The sequence below is a fragment of the Epinephelus lanceolatus genome, chromosome 2 (genome assembly GCF_041903045.1).
Source record: "Epinephelus lanceolatus isolate andai-2023 chromosome 2, ASM4190304v1, whole genome shotgun sequence".
NCBI classification, from domain to species: domain Eukaryota; kingdom Metazoa; phylum Chordata; class Actinopteri; order Perciformes; family Serranidae; genus Epinephelus; species Epinephelus lanceolatus.
Window position 1 is genome coordinate 39,202,888 of NC_135735.1, and position 26,770 is coordinate 39,229,657.

The 26,770-nt window shown below is 39.9% G+C and overlaps 2 protein-coding genes across 2 annotated transcripts in view; both read right to left on the reverse strand.

Annotated features, from left to right (window-relative positions):
• Positions 1–406: 406 nt before the first annotated feature.
• cox5ab (cytochrome c oxidase subunit 5Ab) lies at positions 407–4,111 on the reverse strand. Its single transcript, XM_033617407.2, has 5 exons — positions 3,952–4,111; positions 1,689–1,805; positions 1,278–1,399; positions 746–868; positions 407–534 (listed from the first exon to the last, which is right to left on the reverse strand). The coding sequence occupies exons 1-4, from the start codon at positions 4,022–4,024 to the stop codon at positions 755–757; spliced, it is 426 nt and encodes a 141-aa protein (XP_033473298.1). The 5' UTR covers positions 4,025–4,111; the 3' UTR covers positions 407–534; positions 746–754.
• Positions 4,112–7,582: 3,471 nt separating this feature from the next.
• LOC117254395 (synaptosomal-associated protein 25-A-like) overlaps positions 7,583–26,770 on the reverse strand; it is a 53,996-nt gene continuing 34,808 nt past the window's right edge. Inside the window, exons 4-8 of the mRNA XM_033622692.2 lie at positions 22,636–22,684; positions 15,763–15,880; positions 11,961–12,080; positions 10,218–10,362; positions 7,583–9,002 (exon numbers count right to left, since the gene is read on the reverse strand). Of these exons, the coding sequence (XP_033478583.1) occupies positions 8,934–9,002; positions 10,218–10,362; positions 11,961–12,080; positions 15,763–15,880; positions 22,636–22,684 (501 nt within the window). The 3' untranslated portion in view covers positions 7,583–8,933. The remainder of the gene's footprint in view (positions 9,003–10,217; positions 10,363–11,960; positions 12,081–15,762; positions 15,881–22,635; positions 22,685–26,770) is intronic.

Consider the following 26,770-nt stretch of genomic DNA (forward strand, 5'->3'; position numbering starts at 1 on the left):
TCTTTGTGGTCATGATGCATCTTTTTTGTATGTTTGTGTCTCTTTGTGGTCATTTCTGTCTCTTCCTGGCCCTTACATGTGAATTTGACATTTTGCAAGTGAAAGCCAAATGAAAGTAGGTTGTCTTTCCCCATTTACGTTTCTTTTCACTGTAATGTCGTGAACTAGTTTATGGTTTGTATATAGTTCTTAACCTACTTGCGCATACATTAGACTGTTTTCACAACATACATTTTGATTGTCATAGCAAAGGTGTGACGAATAACATTAACGACAGCTCCATTCCATCTAAGTAAATCATTATACCTGTGCTTTTCCTGCTACAATGAGTCAAAACATTGGCTGTATAAAAAAATCCATTAAAGAATGTTCAACCACTTACCAGGAAAGAAAACACAGACATTCATCAATTATTGGTTTCTTTATTAGGTCCACCATTTTGTACATAACAGGACAGCATGGATTTAATCAACAATATAGACATATTTGACAGGAGAGAATCAGAAGAGCTCTTCTCTTTAAATATCCAATGACCTAAGGAAAGACAAACAAAAGACATTTTAGCTGCATGCAAGTAACATGTAATATAATTTATGGTCTACAGTACACTCAGTAGGCCATTAAAAATACAAGGTTTGAGGCAGTGCTGGACACGATCAGTACTTATGCCCGAAGCAATTCCCTTTCTAAAGCCACATCGCCTTCCCCAAGTAACATGTAGTAGTATAGCATAGTGCAGTCTCACCTTGACAGTCTACATTTTGGCAATGCCAAGCTCTTCTGGTGTTGAGATGCCGAGTTCTGACAAGGTGGGCTTGAGCTCTTGGATCAGGTAGGGATAGATTTCTTTATGGGGGCCTGCTTTGTCCTGCAAAACACCAAAAAAGAACAAATGAGCGGCATTTTGTCATAGGCAATACTTGCAAACATGGCAGCAAGAAGCAATAATGAGCCTCAAACAATAATCCTTTGATTAAATTGCTATTTGGGTGTTGTATTACATGTATGGATATGTCAATTTTTTACCGTCATTGTATAAATGTGTAAAACAAATGGCATTATTGTGTAATTTCACTCTACAGTAATATCAGGGTGACTTCCTACATTTGTGGACCATTTGAACTCCTAATGTGGAAGTTTTTGATGCGTCTCTGCACTGCAGTGACAAATCTGACTTCTTTTAAGTTGAGTCACGCTGTCCCAGTGAAACACAGTTCCACAAAAAAAAAAAAAATGTGGCACACCCTGACTGAATATATGAAGGGATGGTCACTCACCTTCACAGCCTCAAGGATGCGGATGGCGCTGGCCATGTCATTCAATCTCCGGCAAGCCCTTAGTGCAGAATCCAGGATCTTGGCCTCGGGTACCAGGTCATACCCAATTAGGGTGTTCATGCCTTTAGGTTAAAATCAATGAAAAAAAATGCTATTACTTCAAAGTATCAGCAATAATAACATGAGCAAATGCAAAGAATAACAGAGAGAAAAGGTAACATCCTTTAAACTCATACAATACTTGCAGTTTTTGCTACTGGTTTGCTGGTTACAGCTGGAGTCAAACCCCAAAACCTGAGGGTGGGTCTGATACTAGACCCAAACCAGAACTGTATCAGTGACCAAACTAGGAACAGCAGGATGAGGACACATTGTCAGAATAAGAACAGAAAAAATTGTTGACAAAGTCACCTTTCCTCAGTTCCCAAGCATCTATGTCAGGCTTGCTGAAGTAAGTGACCCAACGGGCATCAAACTCCTCGTCAGTCTCCACCTTGCCATGGGAGTAACATCTCGAGGCCAATGGAGCTGGAAAACATAAAGCAGACAAAGAGATTTCTTCATAATGTTTTTCAATACTAGTGATGATACAATAAAGAAGTTTCAAGCGCTTAAAAGTACATGTAATATGGAAATAAGTAAACTGCTGTACAATTAATCTTAATATTATCAAAATCGCAATGTGTCCAAGTGCAATATCCAAATCACAGGAGTTGCAATTTTTTGATAAGAGGATAAGAGTAAAATGTGTCACAACATACCATTATAAATGAAGCATTGTTGTGCTAAAGAGATGCCCCAACCAGCAAATCATACTCCAGGTGTAAGGGAACACATGCTCGTTTAGTACAGACCCCAGCAAAAATCACATCATCATCATTTTGATTTTTCCAGTGAAAGTTTCCAGTTCCAGATTCTACAGTTTCTTTCTTTTTTTTTTCTTTTTTTTTTTTTTAAAAAAGAAGCCAAACACAAGCAGCAATAAAGAAGTCTGTGTGTCTAAAACTGGCCAAATTTGATTAAAATGAGTAAATATCTTATTAAACAAGTAGTCCTAAAAAACAACTATAAACCTGGCCAGGCATCATATGCCAACCTTTTAATAATACTGTTTTCAATATTTGTCAAAACTTAGGAAGCCATATATCATGAACCTAGAGATAAATTTCAATATTTGAATATGATAACGACACATAGAATGAAAGAGTCAAGCTGACAAAGTAGAACATCCACTATATTCAAAACACTTTTGAGTCATGTTATGTACATTGAAGTTTTCATACCACTGCAAGCGAGCCAGACAACATTTCGCAGAGACAAAATGGCACGGAATATGACTTGTTTTAACAGCAAAATTGTCTTTTCTACAAAACATCTTATGTGATAACTGTTTCTGAAAACGGGAAATACAATACTGTGGGACTTTAATTAGACATAAAGTAGGGATGCATGTTATTGGAGTTCTTGTCTATATTTGATATGCCAGTATACGACAACTTAATTGGCCGATAACCGATTTTAATATTGATATTTCCATTTTTTCCCCACCTAATTTGAGTGATCATCAAGTCTCTTCTGTAGTGGAATTAACATTGTATATGCATGCATGCATAGTGATGGCCCACCAGCAGATGGAGACATGAAACAGAATGTTTTACAATGTATGTTAACATTCATTTACTGCGCACAATGAGAACAAGTATGTTGAGACTTATGATAGTTAATTTTAAAGTCGATATTGGCTAACACCAATGACGTACTGATATTATCAGCATGTTAGCCGATTCCAATAGTTCATTTTAAAGCCAATGTCTGCTGATACTGATGAAGAGTTGGTATAATGGTGCATCCCTAACATAAAGTAAGAAATGACATTATAAAAAGTGCATACAGTACTTTCTTTTCCAAAGCTCTATCAAAGTCAAACACTTTCAGGAATAAAATAAAATCAGGTTACACAAAAAACATTTTCAGCTACAATGCCTAAATCAGTGTGGTGGACGCTGTGGGTCAAGAAATCCAGTTAAGAAGTTGTATTTAATATATGGCTAGAAACGTAACTTGCTGTAGGGCAAAGTTTTAGTGTTACTTTTTTATTCCAACCATACTTTATCTCTCACAACAATAATGCAGGTGCACGACATCCCAACACACAACACCTTTTTTTCCTCTGTACAGCATATCCAAGTTCATATTAATGACAGTTAATATGAGAGAATATTAGCATCAAAACAGGTAACAAACTACATCGTTCAAAATGTCCATAGTCAACTATGTGTACATTTTACATATATAACGTTAGCTATATACATAATAAAGCATATGTTGACTTTGCCATAAAGTGTTATCAGCTGCGTATAAACTGCGGTCACTGACTCTCCTGAACTAACTAAGGAGGGTCATCACAAGGTCGTGACTCTTTTTGCTAAAATTAATTTGGCGGCTCTTTATTTAAAATACGCTGTGTGAGGTGAAACTGGAGGAATATGTTCAGCTCGAGACCACAAAGACACCTCACCACAGAAATAATTCAATGTCACCCCCAGTTAGCTGTACACTCGCACACAGCAGTAACGTTGGCTAAGCTAACTAGCTAGCCGAGTCATCTTACTACAGTCATCTTTCTACCGGAGGCTGTTTATTTCCACGGTAGCTGTACTGCGGACAGTCCTACCTGAGTAGCAGGGTCGTGACCGAGCCAGGCTCCGGGTGCCTGAGGCTGACAGTCGGATCACAGCTCGGAACATGGTACCGCAGTGGGTGCTAACCGTCCTGTTTGCTGAAGAGGGAGACTCTGGACGGACAAATACGATGAGGATGGCGGGGGGTCACGTGACCGGCGGAGATAGCCGAAGGCTTCTACGTCCCAGCAGCTGATAGGTCCGTGCCTTGACCTCGTATGAGGATACGTGTTTTGGTTTCGACAGCATCAGTGTACACAGGCGCTCAGTGCAATTTACACATAGACTTTATTTACTGAGCTGTTTTTTTTAATTGAGAAAAGGAACATGTACAAAATATCAGGTAATTAATAACAGACAAACAAAAACAGGAACCAGGGGTACATGCATACAGAGAAAAAAATAAATTCTATTCAGTCAGAGGATTTGGGGGAATAAAATCACATAAATTCTAGGAGAAAAGATAAAAATTCTAGAGGTGACTTAAAGAATTTCTTTGTTTGTGATTTCATTGTCTTGTGTATCCAAGAGCCCTACTTTCTGGATTATCATGATAACAAATAGGTTAAAGAAGTATTAGAGGTTTCAAAGAAGTGAGAATGTCCAAAATCTATTGGATATGTCACATAAAAAAGACTAGACATAGTTTCTGTATTTTTATTTATTTAGCTCTTGTTGCTTCAGATACTCTGACAAACTTCAGACATAAATGATTATTTCTGAGAGCTCAGCAAATTAACTTACATCATATTGCCACAAAGCTGCCTGGAAAAGAGCGGTTGGGACCTCATGGAGGGAAATGGCATGTAGTTGGGGCAGTACATGTCATTTTGTGAGAACTTAGTTCAAGGTAATGCTAACAGATACATTATACGCTGTGGACCAATGTTGGTTTTTGTACTTGTGTCAGATAATAGTCCACCAAAGCATCAGAGGTCAAAATATCCCGACTTTAAGCCCCAAAAATGAGTTATCATGCCCCCAGAGCTCTGGATTCAGAGGCAGATTGTCAGACAATGGACCCTTGGGCAGAGATACGTAAAAGGTCCCTCATCTCTCCTACAGGAGCAAGACACACACACTTCAGCCTTGTTTTAGGCTATTGGTTTTGTTTTGCATCTCTTTGTAGATGTAATGCATGTTTTTGTGGTGTTATATTGCTTTGCAGTTGTTTTGTGTCTCTCTGAATTTTTTTTTTTGTTCATTTCATCTTTGTGGTTGTTGTCCTCTTTTCTGTAGTTATTTTGTGTCTCTTTGCAGTTCCTTTGCATCTCTTTGCGATCATTTTAATATCTTTCTTTTTTTAATTTGAGACACTTTCAATTATGCAACTTGATAGCATCAAAATGAACTTCTTACTTAAACTTGGTGGGGTGCCCCTTTAGCTAAAGCGAGAAAATGCAGTGCATCGTCAAATGATACCAGCAGAGGGAGCGCTTTATCTAAAAATACACTCTTGAGTCCTCAGAAGCCTCAAAGCAAGTTTGTTCCATTTATTGGTCCAGCAGAAAATACCTTTAATGCTAAGTGCATGTGAGGAGCTGAAGCACTGACAGATTCTGTTACAAAACATGACATTATTGTTTTCGGTAAGACTCATGTTGTATTTAATGAACCACAAATGATCATCTGTGTAGGATTTTTTTCATGTTGATAACATGACGATAACATTCATCTATTTTATTTCTCTTTGTGTGCATGTTACAAAGGTATGCCGGATTACCCTGCTGCAAATCTGTCATTGATTTAAGTTTGTGTGTGTGACATAGAGAGAGTGTGTCAGGGTTCTTAGTGACGTGGTAAACTCTAATCCACCCTAAGCCCAGGGCACCACAGTGGATGTCCATTAGTGTAATGTGCTGCTGCACATCCTTCCTTCTCCATCCTTCCCTGCCTCTTTCTCTCTCCACCATGTCTGTCTTTTGTCTGCTTCCATGCCTTCAATGCAACACACGATAGTGCGTTAAATAAAAGTGTTGTCAATGCATATTTTTTGCCATTAGGCTCCAGTTTTAAAAGAACTTACTGGTAGCCAGGATAAGCTCTGTGACCTCTCACCTCCCTGTGGTGGGGCGCAAACACATTTTCTTGATTTGATGACGATAATAAATCATTATATTACACTTATGGTACCTTGTGTTTTTTTTTAAATTTTACATGGTAAAAGCACCTAAAAATTCTACTGGGATTGTAACATCTCTTTTTTCTCTTATATAAAGCTGGGTCATGTAACAACATGACCTGTTTGTCAGTGAAGGAAATGAATATGCTGATGCCACAGAGAAATCGATCTCCCTGAAATGAGGAAATTCAACATAACATGATATATGAGAAGAGTGTTACATTTAAGGTGTCATTTCCTGCACTGTAGAACCTCAGCATTTTTTATCATTGTTATTTAACTGCAGATATTGTATTTACATAATTTTTAATGTACTGCCTCATGTTGCAAGTAGATCTACAGTATCTTCTTTTTTCACCTGATTCCTGTGCTCCTGTCCAGTGAAACCTCCCATATATACATCACTGTGGATAACAACATCAGCTAAATGCTCAAACTATCACTATTGTGACCAACCTGAGGGTGTCTGCATTTCTTATCGTAGCTGAAAAAAGTCTGCTTGTCTGCCTTACCTTAAAGGAATACCTCACTCTGTTTTTTTGACATGCCTGAGGTGAAAGACAAATCAAAAAATTATCGATGAATTAAAGTAAAAGGAGTCCGCAATTAACAACGGCGAATATGTATATATCAGAACATCTGTTTACAAACTCTCACACAACTTGTGCAGTACAATCAAAATCTCATTTATCTACTCATATGCTTGGTACTTTCCAAACAGACGCCCCTTCTAACAGTGAGCCTCACAAAGTGAATCTTACCTATGTTCTCTTAAAAGCCAGACTCAACTGACAAAACAGCAAATTTCTGCTGGTGTATCGCTGCTTCGATCAGTTAGTTTGCTTGTGTTGTTTTGTGATTTTAGGCTACTTCAGATGCACCAAAGTCACACAACAACACAGCCTAACTAACTGATCATGGCAGTGGTAGACCAGCAGCTCCCAAGTTCAGTGTAGTAAAATCACCGTTTTCAGCAATGGAGTCTGGCTTTAAGAGCATAGCTAAGTTTCAAGTCAAGGGGCTGTCTGTTTGGAACGTACTGAGCATACAACTGGATAAATGAGACCTGAATTATACTGCATGAGTTGTGTGAGAGTTTGTAAGCAGATGTTTTGATACAGTTTAGCTGTTGTAAAAGGCGGACCCCTATGACTTCAATTTATCAGAAATTTTCTCAGTTTTTGGATTCTTCGTTCACCAGTGGCATGCAGAAAATAGACAGTTTTCTTAAGAAAATAAATGTGACACAGGGTGAGTAATTGATATATAAATGGTCATTTTGAGGGTGAAGTGTTCCTTTAATACAACATAATGCATCTTGTCTGCTGAACCCTTTAAAATAAAAACTCATTCAGTCAATTTTTTTCTCCTTGACTGAGGAGCAGGACCAAAATGTGAAGCTTACTTCAATCCATGCTTGTCTTTGTTCCGCTCAGTTCGGTGAGTTACACAGGACCATGATATAAAGTACTGAAAGTCATAAAAATAGAAAGGAAGCTCCGTTTGGTTCTACAGTTATGATGGTTTTATTGGCATTTCCCAAGGTTGTATTTTACAGTGATGGTCACAGTCTGGAAAGGTAAAGAGACATAAAACAAAAAGAGTGGCACTATTGCAGATTAATATGGGCCTCTCTTCTGTGTGGCCTACATATGTAGCATGCAGTTGCCATGTTAAGATATTTCTGTCTGTATACATGAATTATTCAGTGTCTTCTAGCAGCGGATGGACATGCATAACACTTAATGCACTACTTGATATTAGGGTTGCTAGGGTTGAATCATGGGTAAAGCAGTCTGGCTTGGGATGTGACCTCCCTGTACCTTTGCCTACTGTGACTTTTAACAAAGCTCCACCTCCTTTCATTATCAATCACAATGTTAGCAATGATGGTATGGTAATGCCCAATATTTTTCTGATGGTTAAACAAGGGTCCCATCAACAGTGCTTTTCAGACCACAACCTAATGCAAATATTTGTATATGCACTTACGATACAGTTTGTACGAATTACAACAAATCTTCAACCCTTGCTTTTGAATGGTCAGATTTAGCTCCCTGAGGAAAAGGTAAATGCTATACAATCAATGGCATCAAATTGTGTTAATACTGCTTCATCAATAGAGTTGGTAAAATACAAAAGCCATGTTTGCATCCACATGGCTCAAATACGTAACTGAGTATCCTTGGTCTATGATGTTACTAAGATTTGAGCGGCTCCACGTCAACATTAAATGTATTTAGACAGTGGCCTTCGTTACAAGCTGTTAGGGCTGTATGTTCACTATGTTCACTGCAAATCACTGTGGCTTTATCATGTAGCATCACAACATCTTAACTGATGAATACACAGTGTGTCTTACATGGACAACACCAGAATACTGATATGGGGGGAAGAACATTTTGGAAAAAGGTGTACATACAGTTTATATTACACACAGACTTTAAAAAAAAAGAATGATGAAGAAAACAGGAGAAGTGATCTAAGTCCATGAAGCCATTTAAGAAGCACTATGTACAGTGTGGAGACAGTTTGAGTGGACGATGTGCAACAGAACTAATGTTTCTTAACAAAATCAAAAGAGTGACGACACAGAACAACATTGACAACAAGGGGAGGGATGGGACGGAGGCAAGTGATCGGCGTAATTGAGAGGGGGGGCAGAGGAATGTATGATATGTGCATGTGTGCAAACCTCTACAAGTATCACAATAAAAGCACGAGCTTGCAGCGCCTGCTGTCGAGCATAAGAAGAGGGCGCTGGGCGTTGGTGTTGGGGCTGGGCTGGGTTTGGTGTTGTTATTTTTAGGGTGGTTGGGGTTAAACGGGGATGAAAGCACTTTTCGCCGCAGTTTAGCCACTGCCCAACATCTTTGTAGCGCGCTGGTTGGCCTCGTCAATCCTGGTCTTGTTGGAATCAGCCTGAAAGAGACACACACACAGTTCAGCCAGGAGTCAGTTATGGGTGGGGATGAGTGACTTTAAAGGAAAATGCGTCTGTGGGTGGAGCTAACTTTGCACTTGCACATCCTTTATAGAGATTTAAGGAAAGGAGGAGTCATGCAAAACAACAGGGCAAGCTGTGGGAGCCTCCTACAGCTGTTCAAATAAGCCATATTTTTCACAAGAGTCATTGCAAACACTTGTCTCTGGATCTGCCCAAAGGTAAACACATAATCTAGCTGCCATGAACTCCCATCATGGCTAACAGCACAGGGACCTATGTCCAGGTCAACTTGCCAGCTGACCTAATTACCCTGCACATTCATCCGCACAAAATATCCCAAAGTAAAAAGAATGTGACACCTCGGAGTCTTGTTTCAATTAACTTGTGGAGCAATTAGCCAGAACTGGAAACCCACAGAGTCAAAACAGCCACATTCATGGGATATATGCTAGAAATGAACCGGAATTACCCTTTAATGGAGACATACATACTCACATTTTCACCCAGATTTTGTTTATTGGCATGTGAATCAGATTTGCTCCATTACTGTGTCAAGCGGGCTAAATCTGCTCAAAATCAACACAGCTGCATCCGCTGTTACATGGCCTAATGCTGAGCATGTAATCCATGCTAAATATCAGCTAAATGCTCTATAGATTAGCTTCCATTTGCTGCCTTTCATTTATTTACTTTACGCACAGTTCTGACATCAAATCGTTAAACTCACAACATCAAACCACATGCTGGCCCCATAGCTTTCCATACCTTCTTCTAGCATTAATACAAATAGGCCTACAATTAGTTATCTTATTAAGCAGTCTTGAAAATCTAGTACCCTTGGCAGACTCTTGATTATCTTGTTTTATAAATATGACTAATGTTGTCCTTGAGCCTCACGTTGTTCCATAAGGAGTATTTTAGGTCCGTTTTGTTAAGATTTTGAAGCACCACACTACTAAATGTTCAACTCTGCTGGCACTGTCTTCATGTACTTTGGATCAAACATTACTTTGCTACCCCAACAACTAGGAGAGGTTGTTGCCTGGTAACTGAAACTAACTTGTTTCCAACAGTGAGTATGAATTTAGAGTGGTGAAGAAGCAATTACACCATGGTCATGCACTTCTCTAGAAAAAAATGCACCCTCTCCCACCAATTAAAGGTTGAAATTCTCCATGGCCATACTGTACCTTCTCCATGATCCTATCGATCTGCCGGTTCTGGGTGTCAATCTCCTGGCCCATATCCAGGGCCATGTGACGCAGATTACCAATGATCCCGCCCACCTGCTCCAGGTTCTCATCCATCTCATTCTCCCGGGCGTCATCTGTTACCCTGGGGCACACAGGAAGAGGAAGTAGGACTGGTTAATGGCAAAATATTATTTTTAGTTACTGTTGGAATCTACATTGTGTTGGAAAGCACAAGCTTCATAAAACAGCCTGGTACAGTACAGTTCAGTGCACTTTGAGTAGATATGATATCTTTTAAAAGAACAAATACTTCAAATTGCCTTTGGAACTCAAATACTGGTACATTTAAGGATAAAAAGAATAAGCCGTACTGGTCACGTGGCCTCCCAGCTGGCAAACATGTTATGGGCTATCTGAGGATTTAGTACCATGGACAGCACTTCACATAAATCTGTGAGAGTCCTGTTTTTCAAGAAACCAAGGAAGAAGAAACCCTGATAATTTTTTGGAATCCATGAGGCTTAAATCATATGTCATACTATTACCCAGTGATTCCCAATTACAGGCCCGGGACCCCTTCAGTGAGTCATGAGATAGTTCTGAGGGTCACAACATGATTAAAACAAAGTTTTGCTACACAAATGTGAATTAATTTTTGTTGGATTTACCTCAAATCATTGCTTTTTTTGGAAAGGTTTACCTGCTCAGGTTCCCAAACATTTATTCAAATGACAAAGTTTAGAGTTAATTCTACTACTCACCTTATAGACCTCTGTAACTAGAGATGGGAGGTCACAAGTAGACACACACACATTTATTTTAAGGGGTCATAAGTGAAAAAGGTTGAAAACCAGTGGAATAACACATATGTCAAACTTTGTTGCTCCAATTTTAAATATGAATGAATCTCTATAAATAGTAATCTGCATGTATCCTGAATCTGTAGGCCACTGGACAAGATTTTGGTATCAGAAGCGCTCTGGTTTCCGTTTGTAGTCTGAATAGTATTGACCAACCATGTTTGAGTGTACTTTGGTTGCCTGCAGGTAAACAGTCCATGTGGAGAGCAAGAGATGAAATGCAATCTCCAAACCCATCAGGTACTGTCTGATGTCGATTTGTCTTTTAACTAGCTTTTTTCTAATATATCTGCATTAAATTGCTAAAATCTGTTTATAGAGATTAGCTGACATGTTGTTGACCCATCTTAAGTTGTTTATCACACTGTAAACAATAAGCAGCACACTGAAGAGGAAGTCTTGGTCTGATTATCTGCTGGCTACACCGGATCTCCTGAAATTTTGGCTGTAGCCCTGAGAGGCTTTATCATCGTCAGATGATAGCCAGTGGGTTCCGAGTCTGAACATGAAAGAACTACATTACTTTATTGAACCCTGACTGCTTATTGTTGCAGACTGAGCAGAAAGTGTCCAGTTTCTTTCCTCTAAACATTACAGTAAATTCAGATAACATTTCAAACATTCCTAAGTGGAACAGTTTGATAATACATGTTACCACCTGTCTACAATGAAGGTAAAATGTTTCTTGAAAAGTCAAAATGGGCAACCTATTCTAGGATAAGACGTATATAATTTCATATAATTGTGAATGTAAACAATATTCATTCACATATAAACACACAGCATACACAATCATTCATTCAAACACACAGAAACAAGTACGCATACCAACTACACACACATACAGGAGCACACGCACAGAAACACACACACTACTTACCTGCGGATGAAGCCCCCACTGATGGCCATCTGTTCACGTTCGTCCATGACTCGAGCCCCTGGCTGGCTGTTCACCACTCCATCCTGGTTCCCTCCCCAGGCCTGGCCCCCGCCCTTAATCCTACCACACACACATATCAGTCAGGGCCAGTGAGACTGTTGTATTGTGTGCTTGTGTATGTGCATATATATATCTGTGTGTACTTGTTTACTTATTTGTGGATGTGACTAGCGAGCAGTGGGTGTGCATGTGACTGTATGCTGGTCAGTATGTGTGACACTGTGTGTGTGTGTGTGTGTGTGTGTGCGCTCTGGAGTGTGGATGTGTATTGTCTATGTAAGTGCATGTTTTCTAGCAATTCACCATTAAAACATATACATGAATATATGTTTGGAATGCACTGCATAATATTGTGCCATGCCAGTCAGCCTACTAAAAGCATCATGCCAGTCACGTATGATAAACTTGCATACGTGCATTTGCAGTCTGTGAATAATTGATCGAATGGGCAGATCAATTGAGTCTGAGCACAATAAGCTCACATGTGGCTTGTGTTAGAGAGTAATCAAGGTCCTTTAAAGACTCAGAAAACCATCTCCCACAAGTACATACAGAAGAGCACAAACACAGAACATAATGACAAGACTCGAGACGGAGGAGACACAAACACACATGCAGATTGAGAGGACATGCAAAGAGGAAACAGTACACAATGTTTGACATGAGAGGGAGTAACATGTAGAGAGGAACAGGATCAGACACATGCTGTATCTAGTAAAAGAAAGCCCAGCAGTTAGATCCGTTGTGGAAAACCAAAAAGAAAAAAACAACAAAAACACAAAAAAATTGTGAGTGACTGGTGATCATTTTCCATGCAAAACTAAATAATACAGTAGTTGTGATGAGCCCTTCATTTCATCTGGATGGAAACATCTGTAGAAATATACACTGTATACAGTCAAATAGGCAAATCTAATTCTTAGCGTTTGTTTTATTATGCTTGGAGTATCTGATGAGTGGAGGTCACCACTGAGGACAGCACAATAAACAAAGTCTATTTTAGAGTTGTTCAATTTTCAATAAAAGACCATTACTGTATGCAACATTGTTATTGTGAGGTGGTAAACCACACCCATTCAGTGCTCCAGTTTATAACAACAAGCAAGAATTATTTGTTTCACACTATTTGACAGTGCCATATAAAGAGTTTAGATCAGATGAAGCACATTACATAACCACAGGATCACATAACAAGTGGATCACGATAGGGAGGACCAAAGAGCTATAGAATAGACAAGATCTGAACCCAAAACAACCACAAATGGAAGAAGGACCAAAATGGACCATATAAAGGCAGCAAACTCTTAATATATCTTCATAGTCAAAATCAGGTGGTGACTATTTAAAACACCAACTGCTACAAAATGACAGCTGTGATGCAAATAAGGCAGATTAGTTACATGTGCTACTATCAAGATCCTGCTCAGCCCTGTTTTGGAGAAAGAAATCATCTGTTAAAATGTCTACTGATTCTAGGTCTGATCTAACACAGAAAAAAACTTTTCTCAAGAAGACAAAAACCCAGCACATTCTACAGTAATGCCTGACTTTAGATATATAGTGCTGCATTTGGTTAATCATAAGGGTATTACTTATTCAACCCCTGACTTAAGTCTGAAAAACATTTTGCTGCAAACCCACCACAGACTAACCCATATATAGCCATTTATTTCTTGGTTTGTCAGCCACTTGTATTTTCTATAGCTCTGAGATAGACAACTGTATACAGTACATGTACTGGTCTCAGTATAGTGTAGTATGCTCAGGCATGGCTCAGTGGCCATGGTTTAGCTGTTGAAGGTCAGAGACCAGATCACACAGGAGTTTGGCAAAACAAGCATTTGGAATCCACCTTCATATCAAAGCTTTCAAAGAACAAATAATTCAATTTAATACTTAAATATTAAAATGGTAGCACCTGATGTCCAGTGTGCTCAGAGAACAAGTTTACCTCACTCTTGCATGATGTTTCATTATGTAGGATGGTCCTGAGGGGAAAGAGGCAGGGGCCAACTGAGGCATACTATAGTATCGGGATATTGGGTTCAGGTGTTTCGTAGTGGGGTTGCAAGAGGTACTTATCCTTAGTCAGTGTATTACCTAAAAAAATAACCCATATCAGTTTAAGTGTATGCTACACTGAGAGTATTGACACCACTTTACCTTGCTGTCAAACAGCTCTATCCAATGGGGAACTAAAGCTGCTAAATCCATCTATGCTCTTTTCAAAGCCACCAGACTCCATTTACAACAGTAATTTTACCTCGCTGACCATGAGAGCTGCTGGTCTACCGTTGTTATTCTGTTTTGTAATTCTGTGACTTTGGTGTTTTAAATGACTATTTCAGATTCACCAAATTCACGAATTAACATAAACAAATCAAGGCAGCGGTAGACCAGCAACTCCTGTGTTCTGCAATGAAAATCACTGTTGTTGTCAAAGGAGTTTGGTGAGAGCACAGATAACGGCTTCAGTTCCCTGTCAGAGAGGGCTGACTGCATCAAAGTAAAGCTGTGAAAATGTTCTAAATTTAGTGTACACTTAATCTGATATTGATTTTTTAGGTGGCTGAAATGCATTTTGCTGCAGCACCTGTCAACAGCAGTACATTGTTTAGCTTTTGTGGCGGTACTCCTGCCTGCTTCTCCAAACTGGGAGCATGCCGACCACCATTTACTTAATACACTGACCATGGGTAAGTGCCTCATACAGCCCCACTTCAAAAATTAGAATTATGCCTTTAACATTACAACTGTAATCTGAGGGTCATGTGCCAAAGTGGTGTGCTGAAGAGTCAGTCAGACAGCTGCTTTAATGGGTGTTTTTACTGTTTGTTTTTGATTATAAAGTTACTGTAGATAAATCTCGTTTAGTAAATACAGAAACTTGTATTACCCAAGACAAAGTCTGGCACATAATAACCCACATAAAACTATAACATCTAATTCTTTCATCTAATTCTTGGCAATGAATATAATAAGCCTATTTCCCAAAACTATTCAATTGCTTAGCTGCAAGTATCAGCTGTGTACCGTTATGTCATGTACTCAAATAAAACAACAGCCTTTTTTTCTTAAATATACCAGTGAAAACTTTGGATGCCATAAATTCCAGGAGCTATGATACAGTCTTGTCTGAAACTGATCATTTAAAATCAGACAACTTTCTTTTTAATGTATTGCAAGAGCCACATAGTATCAATTAATGCATGTGAAAACATGTAAAACACCAACAGCTTTCCAAATGACAAAAGGTGGATAAAACTCAAATGAGGTATTTAGTGAAGAAGGCAACTAGTTGATTTATTCTTTGGTTTGATTTAGACTTTGTACACAGCATGATGCATCATGCTGCAGGGTAAGGGTGGGGGCTTGGGTGGGGTTTAGGGGAAGTGGTGGGGGCTGTAGCCCAGATCCCTGCTGACGCTGCTACCTGTTGGAAGAGAACTCTCATCCAATGTGGAATGAAGGGCTTTTGATGACAACAGTGAACAAAGTGGCATCAGACCTGTTGTGCAGATGTGTGTGTTGTTCATGCATGCACACTGTCAACTTGAGCAAACACACCCACACATGCATGCAGCACTGGTGCCTGTTCTGACAGTGTGTTATTGTGGCTTTGGGCCCAACTGCTCATACCACTGTTCACCGTGCTCTACACACCAGAAGCAGGCGGACGAATAGAGAGGCAGGAAGGCAGGCACTGAAACACATGCAGTCAGGCGACACAGGCAGCACCTACTTGTTACAGGGACATGAACATAGACCACAGAACTGTCCTAGATTGTTCAAATTCTTTTCTGCATCCTTCATGTCCTTATTGATTTGGTCCATCCCCTCCTCGATGCGCTCCAGTTGTTCTGATTACCAACACATTGTCATTTTTCCCAGCAAAAGAACGAAAGCACATGAGAAGAGAAGAGAGGAGGAAGAAGTTGCGGGGTAGAGGGGAGGGAGGGGGAGTAAAGAGGGCAAACAAAGGAGAAGAGACAAAAAAGACATTGACTGTGACAAGAGAGACATCAGACATCACCACCACCACCAGCACTGGACAGGCAAGAGCTCGGGGCTCCTGGCCGGTACCTACTTTTTAATACATGGGCATATCAGACCACAGCATTGTCCTATATCTTTTAAATCTTTCTCGGCCTCCTTCAGGTCTGCATTCACCTTGTTCATGCCCTCTTCCACACGATCAAGTTGTTCTGGTGAGGACAAAGGCATGAGAGCAATGAAATAAATTTGACTCGTGTTGTTTTTTTGAGGGCTGGCGCTCTACGCTATGGTGCAAGAGGCAAAATGGTTTGGCTAGATGCAGAAGGCAAAGCAGGCAACAAGCATTGAGAGTAGCTGTTGATAAAGTGACTGAGAGACAATGCTTTGCATGTGAATTAACTTCCTTGAACTCTAACGACTTTTGTTTCCTACCTCCGTCCAAAGCGACACATTGCTTCTCTGAGTAAGAATTTCATCTGAGTGGCAGTAGCAATACCTGCATCAGCAGCTGTATGCGTCATCCAAACCTGCATCTGTGCATGAAGATGTTTATTCTGCCACTCTGCCTGTCTGAATACTACTGCACATCAATGGGAGCAGTGATAGGCGACAGAGAGAGTGACAGAGACTGTGATAGGTAGAGTACTTTAAAAGCATTAAAATAAATGAGCAACAAATCAATGAACAAATCACGGACTGAGTATGATGAAAAGCACCTTTCAGGCATGTGAAGTCCCCAGTGCTTCCTTACTCAGATGGTCAATAGGGCACAGAGCTATAAAAAGCTCTGATTCAAGGTCAGATCCTCTCTCTGGCTGGTTAATGGTTATAGGACAGGATAGCAGTAATCTCCATCAGTGGAAGGGGGCACTTTGTCTTCCGGGAAAAACTCAGAAGGTTTGATTTGTCACATTGTAGTACAGAGGACGCAGATATAACACTGGCTCAACATCTATAGAAATAAGTGCTACTGATCCACAACTGAGGTAAAGTGTTCAATTTTAGTATTTCTACAGCTCAGGAGAAAACTACCAAAACTAAGACAACGTATCTTACTTTTCTAAAACCGGAGCAGTTTACACTATGTGCTAAACAAATGGGACAAACTTTTCATAAAAGAAAAGACAGATCTCAAAAGCTAAGGAGAGACTATTAGTTGAAATGATTACGATGAATTTTCAGTTAACTGTAGGGTACAACTAGACGGCACAGTCGAAGACAACTAAATGGCCTCCAGCAGTAATCCCAGGCAAAGTGAGGGACTGAGTCGAGGAGGAACGTGACAGAGAGAGAGAGAGAGAGAGAGAGAGAGAGAGAGAGAGAGAGAGAGAGAGAGAGAGAGAGAGAGGCATTGTTTATCTCCTCAGCTTCAGGCAGCCGGGCCGGACTTAACAACCTGCCTCCTGCCCTCTGTCTGAGGATTATCATGTGAGCGCCTCCCTTCCCCTCCTAGTCACACTCACAGGTTTAACCAACTAGAAAGTAGGATCAGTCAAATCAGTCAATGATGATTTTTTTTCACAGCAGACATTGTTACTTGTTGTACGGTAGTAGGATAAGTACAGGTGTTTCTAATAACATGAACACTGGTTATGCTCTGCTCAAATTCCTCAATCACTCAAATCAATCAATCAATCAAAACTACACCTGTGCTTTTCCTGCTGTGACATGTCAAAATGTCTGCTGTGAAAAAGATCTTTGTCATATTGTCATTGTATTTAAAATTTCTCTACACTATGACAGGGACATAAGTAGTAAAAATAAATGAAATTTAGGAATTTGCTGCCCCGAAAAGACAGCTGAGAAAACTAAAACTACAACCTGCAACTTAAAATCAACTCCGTTTAAAATTCTGGGTCAATTCTGAATGAATTCAACAGCTATGGCACTGCGTTTTGTTTTCAACTGCACCAACAAAGCATTGAATTTGTTAGCACTTTGATTCGTGCCTCTGACTACCTTCTTCTCCATGGCAACAGTGGTTAAGGAGCCAGTGTATTGTAGTATTTTGAGTCATCCACATGCCAAAATAATTTTCTAAATATTTTACAGAAACAAAGTTGAAATAATTAAAAGTAGTGGCCATAGCATAAACCTATAGGATTGTTACATTATCCAGGAGAGTGCAGTGTTTCCACAGTAAGTAACATTGAGAACATTGTTTAAAGACAAGTCGACAGAAGAAAATGTTGCATTGTACTTTTCTGCAAGCCATGGATATGTAACATTTTCATGTCTCATTCCTAGCATAAAAACATTTAATGACATAGTTCAGATTACATGTATATGAGCTGAATTGTCCTCAGGAGGTGGGGGCATTGGCAGATTATGCAAAAATGGGCCCCTGAGCACAGACGTGCAAAAGGCCCCACCACTTCTCCTACACTGAAGTAAGACTTACAGACGTTGTGGTGGTTTAATGTCTCTTTTTGGTCTTTCTGTGTCTCTTTTGGGATGGTTTATTTGAGTGACAATTTTGGCCCCTGGGCCTGTGTCAATAACCCATCCATGGGTGGAGGGATAGCATGTGCTAGCAACTTAGGTGAGACATCTGCCAGGCAGGCCATTAGGTGAGACCAACAAACAACAAAACTGTTTGTTTTGACATAGGCTGCCACATAGGTGGCATTTCCACAACTGTGGCACCAGGGTTTATCTTTTCTAGTGAGAAATCGTAGCATATACAGCCGTGATTGGACTGTTTTCACACACTGTTTGCATATTTTGTAATGCACTATAATTCGTACAAATCATACGTATTCATAAACCAGTTATTTGTGTATAATCCACATATTTGGGAAGGCTATGATCATGTGACCAATGCGCTGATGGGAGTAAAGAACAAAGATGGAAGCAGTGGGTGGTAAAACACAAGACCTTCCCCTGGGACTGGTCACTGGTCATTTTAAGGTATGTTGTCATCATTTTTCTTTTCTTAAACCTAACCACAGTAACTTTCCCTGCCTAAAGCTAACCTCCATAACTTTACATTTAGTATGTAACTTTATTTAAAATATGTAATGTCACTCGTGTGGCACTAATTCGAAGGATATCATACAAACCGTTAGGATAAGTTGCCATGATTATGTCCCTAAAGACAGTGTTCTTTAGTGAGACCTGATCTGCTGCATTTACAGCTGCAATTGTGGCACCAAAGCTGGGTGTTTTTAGCCAGACATCAGGGAAATTATAGTGGTGGTTGTGGTGACAAATTTGGATATTGTAAGCCAAAACATGATATTTTGCAAGTCCTAACCAGGTGGTTTTTGTGCTCACACATATTGACATGTTAACCACAGCATTGTTGAAGTATAAAGTTTCAACATATCCGCTACATATAAAATGTACAAATGTTATGTATCCATGGTTTGCAGAAACATACTATGTCAGCTTTTATTCTGGTAATTGTGTTAAATAAAAACTTGAAATGGGAATACGGTATGGGGGAAAAACACTTCTGAAATCAGCAGCGACTCTCACTTCACAATTCTTTTGGCTTTAGGCTACTGCTCTGTTTCTAAACTCTGAGAGAGAAAAAGAAAAGCCTTTTCATAAAACTAAAAAGAACTCTCCAGCTTCTGTGAAATCTAACTCTTACACTGCACGCTCCATCTTTTAAATTCACTTCACTCACAGTCTCTCAAGATGAAAATGAAGGCAAATGAGACAGTGATGTGTGTGACTCAGTGCCTGGAATATATCAAGAGTAGTTGCTTTAATGTGTTTCATTAACTATTGGTGTGTAAGCAAATCAATTTTTTGGCTGTAGTGTATGGAACACTGATCCAAGAGTGACAGAAAAAAACAGTCACTGATGAAGTGATAAATAAAAAGTTGTACTGATGTAAAAATTGTGATCTCCAGTCACCACTTTAAGGCCATTAAAATCAGCCACGCTCCTTGTACATTTTCAGCCTGCAGCTATAATCTAACCAATGGTTTGTGCTCTGAGCTAAAACGCTCCTGGTGGGGGCTCGCTGAGGCAGAGCCGCAATCCATCAGCGCAAACTGAGGCGTAATTCAGGTCAACATGCATGTAACAGCCGAGCAGGGAGGGACTCATTAGCTGCAGTGAGACCTCCGCCATAGGTAATACATCACTTTAAGAAATGAAAAATGTCCTCCTATGTATGACCTGCATGTGTGTGTGTGTGTGTGTGTGTGTGTGTGTGTGTGTGTGTGCGCGTGTGTGTGTAAAGGTCAGAGGGATTAGTTACACCCTGCTCAACAAGACAGTATTAATTGTCACAGGCATGGAAAGCTATTACTTATAAGCCTTTTTTCTTTCATGGCAATAAGAGGGAATTCTTGATGTTAATAAAATGGTAAATATGTCAGCGCTGCGAACCGGAAAGACTTGTATAGTTTAGTTGTTATTGCACACTGAAAAAAGGGGTCGGGAAAGAGAGGAGGATAGATTGAATGAATAAAATAAAGAGTTTCATCATTATTGTAACCAAAGTGATCTCCCGGCAAACTTACGGGAGAGGAAAAACGTATAGAGGTCAGGAGAGAAAAGTGAAGGGAAAGAGAGGAGGGGCTGGTGGAAAGAAGAGAAGGAGATTGAGAAAAGAAGGGAAGAAGGGAAGACAGAAAGAAAAAGAGAGAGACAGATGGGGGATCAGGTTAAGAGGACATTTGCTGAGAGGCAGAGGTAATTTAAATCTGTGAATTGATTGCTGTCCTGTGCTAACAGCAGCGAGCCGTGCACTGACGCAGCCATGACTCTGGAGGGAAGACGACAGGAGGAAAGAGAGAGAGAGAGAGAGAGAGAGAGAGAGAGAGAGAGAGAGAGAGGAAACAGGCTATCTGTTCCTTTGACAGGCCAATTAGGCTGCTCTTTCACGCATGAAGTGAAGCACAAGCCAATAGCAAGTTTTATGGAGGGGGGACACTGGGCTGGTTGACCCAGGGCCCACACTCACCACCAAGGGGCTCCATTAGAAGCCCGTAAGATCACACCCTACTTTACTTCTTTTTAAGTTTACACTCACTACTGTATTCTGTAAGGCAGAAAACATTAGAAAAAGTAAGATGTAATATCATGCAGTGGGCTGTCCATCTGCTGGCTTTGTAGTAGTCCTACAGTGTTGTCTGAGCCCACTGACCTTTCTTTTTCTTCACTGTATTAGTGGTCCTGGTAGTTTTAAATATTTCAAGAATGCTTAATTATCTAATTATTAAGTCTGACATAAATGAGCCAGTTATATAAGTTGTAGAACACATTTTTTCAGTGATGGTTGATTCCACTGTGCTACAGTGTACAAGGGCCATTGCAAAAGTGGTGTTGTTGAGGGTTAAGGTTTTTTGTTTGTTTGTTTGTGAGTCTTGTTGTGTGTTCTTCTGTCTAATTTTTTCCGAGTCATTGGCAGGTTTGCCAGTATGAAACAGAGATGAATGGACATCTAAAACTGGATATGAACTTGAATTTAGTTAGTTATTTTGAGTTAATGGAATAAGTTATTACCATGGAGTAAAATCTTATTTCTTGATAAATTCAGACGTGTGGTGTGCACTCTCCTGATGTTGTTGGTGCATTGCTGGGTGGATATTTGCCATGCATGGCCTCTTCTATTTTGCTGGTGAACTGGTAGTGAAGGCCAGTAACACTGGGCTAGGTTTGGTGATGCTCATGTGCTGCAGCACCTGTGACTGGCAGACAGATCTCTTTCCCAATAACAGAAGAGACTCTGAGCAGTACACACAGACTGACAGTCTCTATCATATGACATTATACTGGTATCATATGAGAGAAAATTCCTAAACTCACCGTTGAGTAGCCACAAAAGAACGTATGTTACTATACAATATGATAAATTTACATTGTGATAATGTTGGGTGCGCCATGAGGTGTATATTCAACAACATTATTAGTTACAATAAGAATTTCTTGAAGTGATAGTAGAAATAAGATGCTAGAATGTAGTAATTTTAGCTCATTATCAGTTACTGCCCCACATATGTTGTAAGTCGCTAAGGAGATATTACAGAAATATTATACAGGGCTTATGATGATGACCTGTAAACAAGTGTTGGCATTTTCGGAGATTTCAATACTGTGTTAATGAACAATATTAGTGATTATATTATTCAGTGAACAAACAAAATTAAGTGTTGCAGCGTCAGAAACAAACACTGGATCCGACAGTTCTCATCATGCAACTCTATAGCCTCATTTGTTCAAACCCACCATCACTTGAGTAGCTTCAAACTTTCCAAAGTTCCTCCAGAGCCACGGCAAGTACAGAAAACATAAAAGTGTAATGTAAGTAATGGGGAGGCAAAGCAGAAGGCTACTGTAGCTCAACAGTCACATCCAGTATAATGACTTTAGCCACATTAGCTCAGACTGTGGCTGAGGTTACTTTTAAAGACTTGGCAGAGGCTCATAAAGAAATAAACTGTTCTGCTTTGGTAATTACAGAACCATAAAGATAATTTTCCTGTGGTGTAAATATTACTGGGACTCTGCAGCTTTATACTGGACGCACTGCTGATGACGACTCCTCTATTGTGCAGCATGAAATAGCTGCAAGAGAGAATCGGTAGTGGAGCAGATTAAAAAGTGCAGACAGATGTTCGAGAGATAGTGTTTAGTGATCTCTCCCTATCGACTTACCTCCCTGCTCATCCAACATGACCAGAGTCCTGATGCCGGCATCTTTACTCTAACAGACAGACAGAGAGATGGAAAAACAAAGAGAGTTGGAAAAAGAGGAATAAATGTGACAGATCAGTAAAGGTCAACAGAGCAGAACAGAGAAAAGGACAGTAGGGGTGGGTCAAATTACAATTTGAAATTACTTGTTTTAATGTGGATGAACTTAACTGAAACAATCTGAATAAGACTAGAAACAGGGGGATCAGCTTGACTTAGTTCAATGGTAACAAAAATCCACCTCCTGGTATCTTTCAAGCTAAAATGTAAAAGGGCAACTTGTTGGTTGAGCTTTCAAGGTGCTACTTTGCACATTTCTTTAACCTTTTGACAGAGCTAGGCTGGCTTTTTCACCCTGTTTCCAGTCTTTGTGCTAAGCTAGCGTCATAGCCAGCTGGCTTTAGTTCCATATTTACAGAACAGACATGAGAGTGGTGACAATCTTCTCAAAAAACTCTCAGTGAGACCGCAAGCAAGCATATTTTCCAAAATCTCAAACTATTTCTTTAAACTAAAACAGTCAACCATCATCAGTCAACAAAGAAAGGGGAGGATTTAATTTTTTATACAGTATTGGACCCAGGAACAGAGCAAAGTCATGGAAATAAACATACTCATCAGGAGAATCTTATCACAAAAATGTCTTCTACAGACAGTATGCTACTTTTGTGACAGGACTTTTGTGTCCTAAAGTAACATTAGGAGCCAAGCTACACCAAGCCAAAATTACCATATGGCGGTTATATGCCTCTGTGAACCAGTCAAGTTGCAGTTACAGTTTACATCCATCTCTGTCCAGACTCATATGTGGCCATGACACTACAGTGCTTCAAATATGGATGTTTCTGCAAATAAGATACATGTTCTAATATGTAAATGCTTCGCACACATCTTCAATTTGGCAGCACAGAAGATCTATACAATCACAGCACAGCTTCGAGATGTATTCCCAAGATTAGTGTCATCAATTCAGTGTCTGAACAAATGTCTCCCCTTCTGTTCCTGAGTTATGTTGTTGAAAAAAGGCCAGAAAAGTGTTTTTGCAGAACATTATGACCTTTTGGTCAAGTCTAAGTGGACATTTGTGCAAAATTTGAAGAAACTCCCTCAAGATGTTTTTGAGATATTGTGTTCTTGAGAATAGGATGTATGTAAGGACAGACAAACAACCCAAAGAACATAAAGCCTCCAGCCACAGCTGTCGCCAGTGTGAAGGCATAAAAACATAACTGCGATCTGCACAGTGCGACACATCCTTATATAATGGTTTGTATGAATTCATATTAAAAGGTGTGCACCCATTTGTATGATATATTATTAATGCCTCTACCGCTTAGGTTAGGGTTAGGAAAAGAATCATGGTTGGGCATTGTCATGTTACGTACTTAATATAAGGTGACAAGGTGATGTGACAAAGTAAAGCTACTCACATGTGTAACTTAAATTGTGACTTTTGGTTTCACATGACACACACACCCTGGCTAGGGATGGGTATCGTTAAGATTTTAACGGTACTACTACTCTTATCGGTACGGCTTATCGATCCGGTATTTTAACGGTACTCTTATCGACACTTTTTGAGGAAGAAAAAAACAAATTAAGAACATAAATTGCTTTATTTTCTCAATTCTCATTATGCAACAAAATAGTTTTTTAACAAAATATTTTACTTTTTACAACTTGAAATGTAAAATACATTAAATAATAGTGTTGTCATGGTACCAAAATTGGGACCCACGGTACAATACCAGTGAAAGTATCACGGTTCTGAGTAGTATCACAATACCACAGCAAAAATTAGGCAGATGTGCCTTTTGTCATTTATAAAAACATAAATCACTTTTCTATAATGCATCACTGATATTTCAATGGAATAAATTACTTATTGACTTATTCATACTTCAGAAACAGCATCAATAAGTGATGAACATAGGGGGGATCAAAATAAAATAAATAAATAAATAAAATAAAAATAAACCAGCCACCCTCCTCTCCTGACAAGTAAAAAACAGTCCCTCCATAAGTAAAGAACAGTCCCTAAAGTGTGGTGAGGTTTGTGGACCGTTACCTGCCACAAAGAGAGAAATGTGAACGGCTCGTTTCCCCTCTGACATGTCACATACCTGTGTCGCCACGGCTTGGCCGTTCAGGTACTTCTGGACAGTCATGACGCCAACAAAGAGGACATTATTGGACCTGGAGCCGGGCTTCTTCGTCACCGGTAAGCCATTATCTTGCGCCGCGGAGCACTATGGCCGCCGTATTTGACAGGAATACGTATTCCTGTCTGTGTCTGTGACCCCTGTTCAACCCACAACCAACAGGATTCGCCTGCTGCTGGTTGAAATCTGTACTCGCACAGCGTGCTCCTGAATGATTTCTTTTACTTGCACAAAACTATTTTCAGTCGCAAATGCAGTAAAATGCTCGCACCGTAGAGCTCTCTCGAAAACAAATCACTGTAGCATATATAAATATATATATATATATATATATATATACAAATCTAGCCTACAAGTAAAAATATTAGGTATTCTAGGTATGTTAGGTATTCTAGGTATTTTATATGGTGATGTAACATTAACCACTATGGATATATAGACGAGAGGGGGGGAAATCCCACGCACCCAGCCCAGGCTAAAATTATGGTTATATTCATGTATTTAGAAGTATCTGAAAAATACACAAATAAAATCCCAAATCTGAAACCCTATTTAGTAAATAGGGTCGCAAAATAGCTAATGGTTATTAACTCCACGTGTTGGCTGCTAGCATAATGTTACAAACATGGACTGGACGTAGATGAACTAGCTGTGCTAGGGCAGTCAAACCCTGTACATCTTTCTGTCTGAATATGATGCACTTTCGCAAGGTGTTTTGACAAATTACTAGTGTTGCCGCCCTTACATGCAAAACATTTGTCACACTTGTGACAACGCGCTGTGTCTGCACCGTTTGGCTCTCTCCGCCATCGTTATCTATCTAAAGGTAGGCTACGAGCTTGAGTTGGTGTATGCACTGTCTTGTGTGTGTGTGTGTGTGCGTGTGTGTGTGTGTGTGTGTGTCACTGGAACAACAGCTCCGCCCCCCTCCTCTCCACTCACACACAGCAGGCAGCCAAGGTGAGCGAGACAGATCTTTCATCTTCAGGGAGAATAGCCAAAATTATGATACAATGACGGATAATTGACGGAGTTGGTGAGATAAATGTGCAAGATAAGGTTTATCTTGTAAAACAAAAAACGCGACTGCTCCAGTACGGATAGCAGAACCGTCAGAGGTCAGGTCAGAGCTTATCAATACTGCGGTCTTGAAGAATGTAGCCCCGGGGCTCGTTCAATACCGGGTTTGGTACCCATCCCTAACCCTGGCCTCCTGGGTCAAAGTCCTGTGTTTATTTGACCCACACACAACTTCAAATGCCTCCATTGCCAGACTTTGACACTGTTTATACTACATGACCTGGCTTTCTTCTTTGGTCCCATCAAATGAGGGAGGACAGTTTGCAGCACATAGGTCATGTGAGCCTCCTTGCTCATGATTAGTAGAGTTATATACAAATTACAGTGCATTACTTTTCGTAAAAGTATGAACGGTGAATGAGAACAGCCTGCACAGTATCAGTGGTACATGAAAGGTGGGCAAACCAGGTAGCGCCAGGGTCAGGAGACCATTTTGGACTGCCCGTCGAGTTTATTTAGAAAAATGTTATTTAGAATTATCCCTCATATAGAGAGAGACTAACACACTAACTGACAGAAAACAAAATCACAAACCTCTAAAAACCCTACAGAAAAGCCACACATATACTCATACAAGACCCTGCACAGATTTCTGTGATAAACTCTTCCACCAAATGGCATGTGCTATATTTGTTATGTTCACTGGGCTTGTACCAGAGATTTGTTGACAAAGCTCCAACAATGTAACATTCTGATTATGCTTACAAAGTTGGCACAAGCTTAAACAACCACGAACATGAACATTCATGCTGACTGGTACACTGTTATTTCTCTGTGCATGCACCGCCTGGGCTTTGTCACATAATAACACTTCAGGAAGCACACAATAACCACATTAACCACTGTGCATACAA

Excerpts from the sequence above, each read along its gene's own strand:
- cox5ab (XM_033617407.2), bottom strand. The coding sequence starts at position 4,024 with ATGTTCCGAGCTGTGATCCGACTGTCAGCCTCAGGCACCCGGAGCCTG. Across the intron at positions 1,400-1,688 it reads TGCTTGGGAACTGAGGAAAG|GCATGAACACCCTAATTGGG; the intron begins GTGACTTTGTCA and ends TTTAACCTAAAG. Across the intron at positions 869-1,277 it reads GCATCCTTGAGGCTGTGAAG|GACAAAGCAGGCCCCCATAA; the intron begins GTGAGTGACCAT and ends GGTGTTTTGCAG.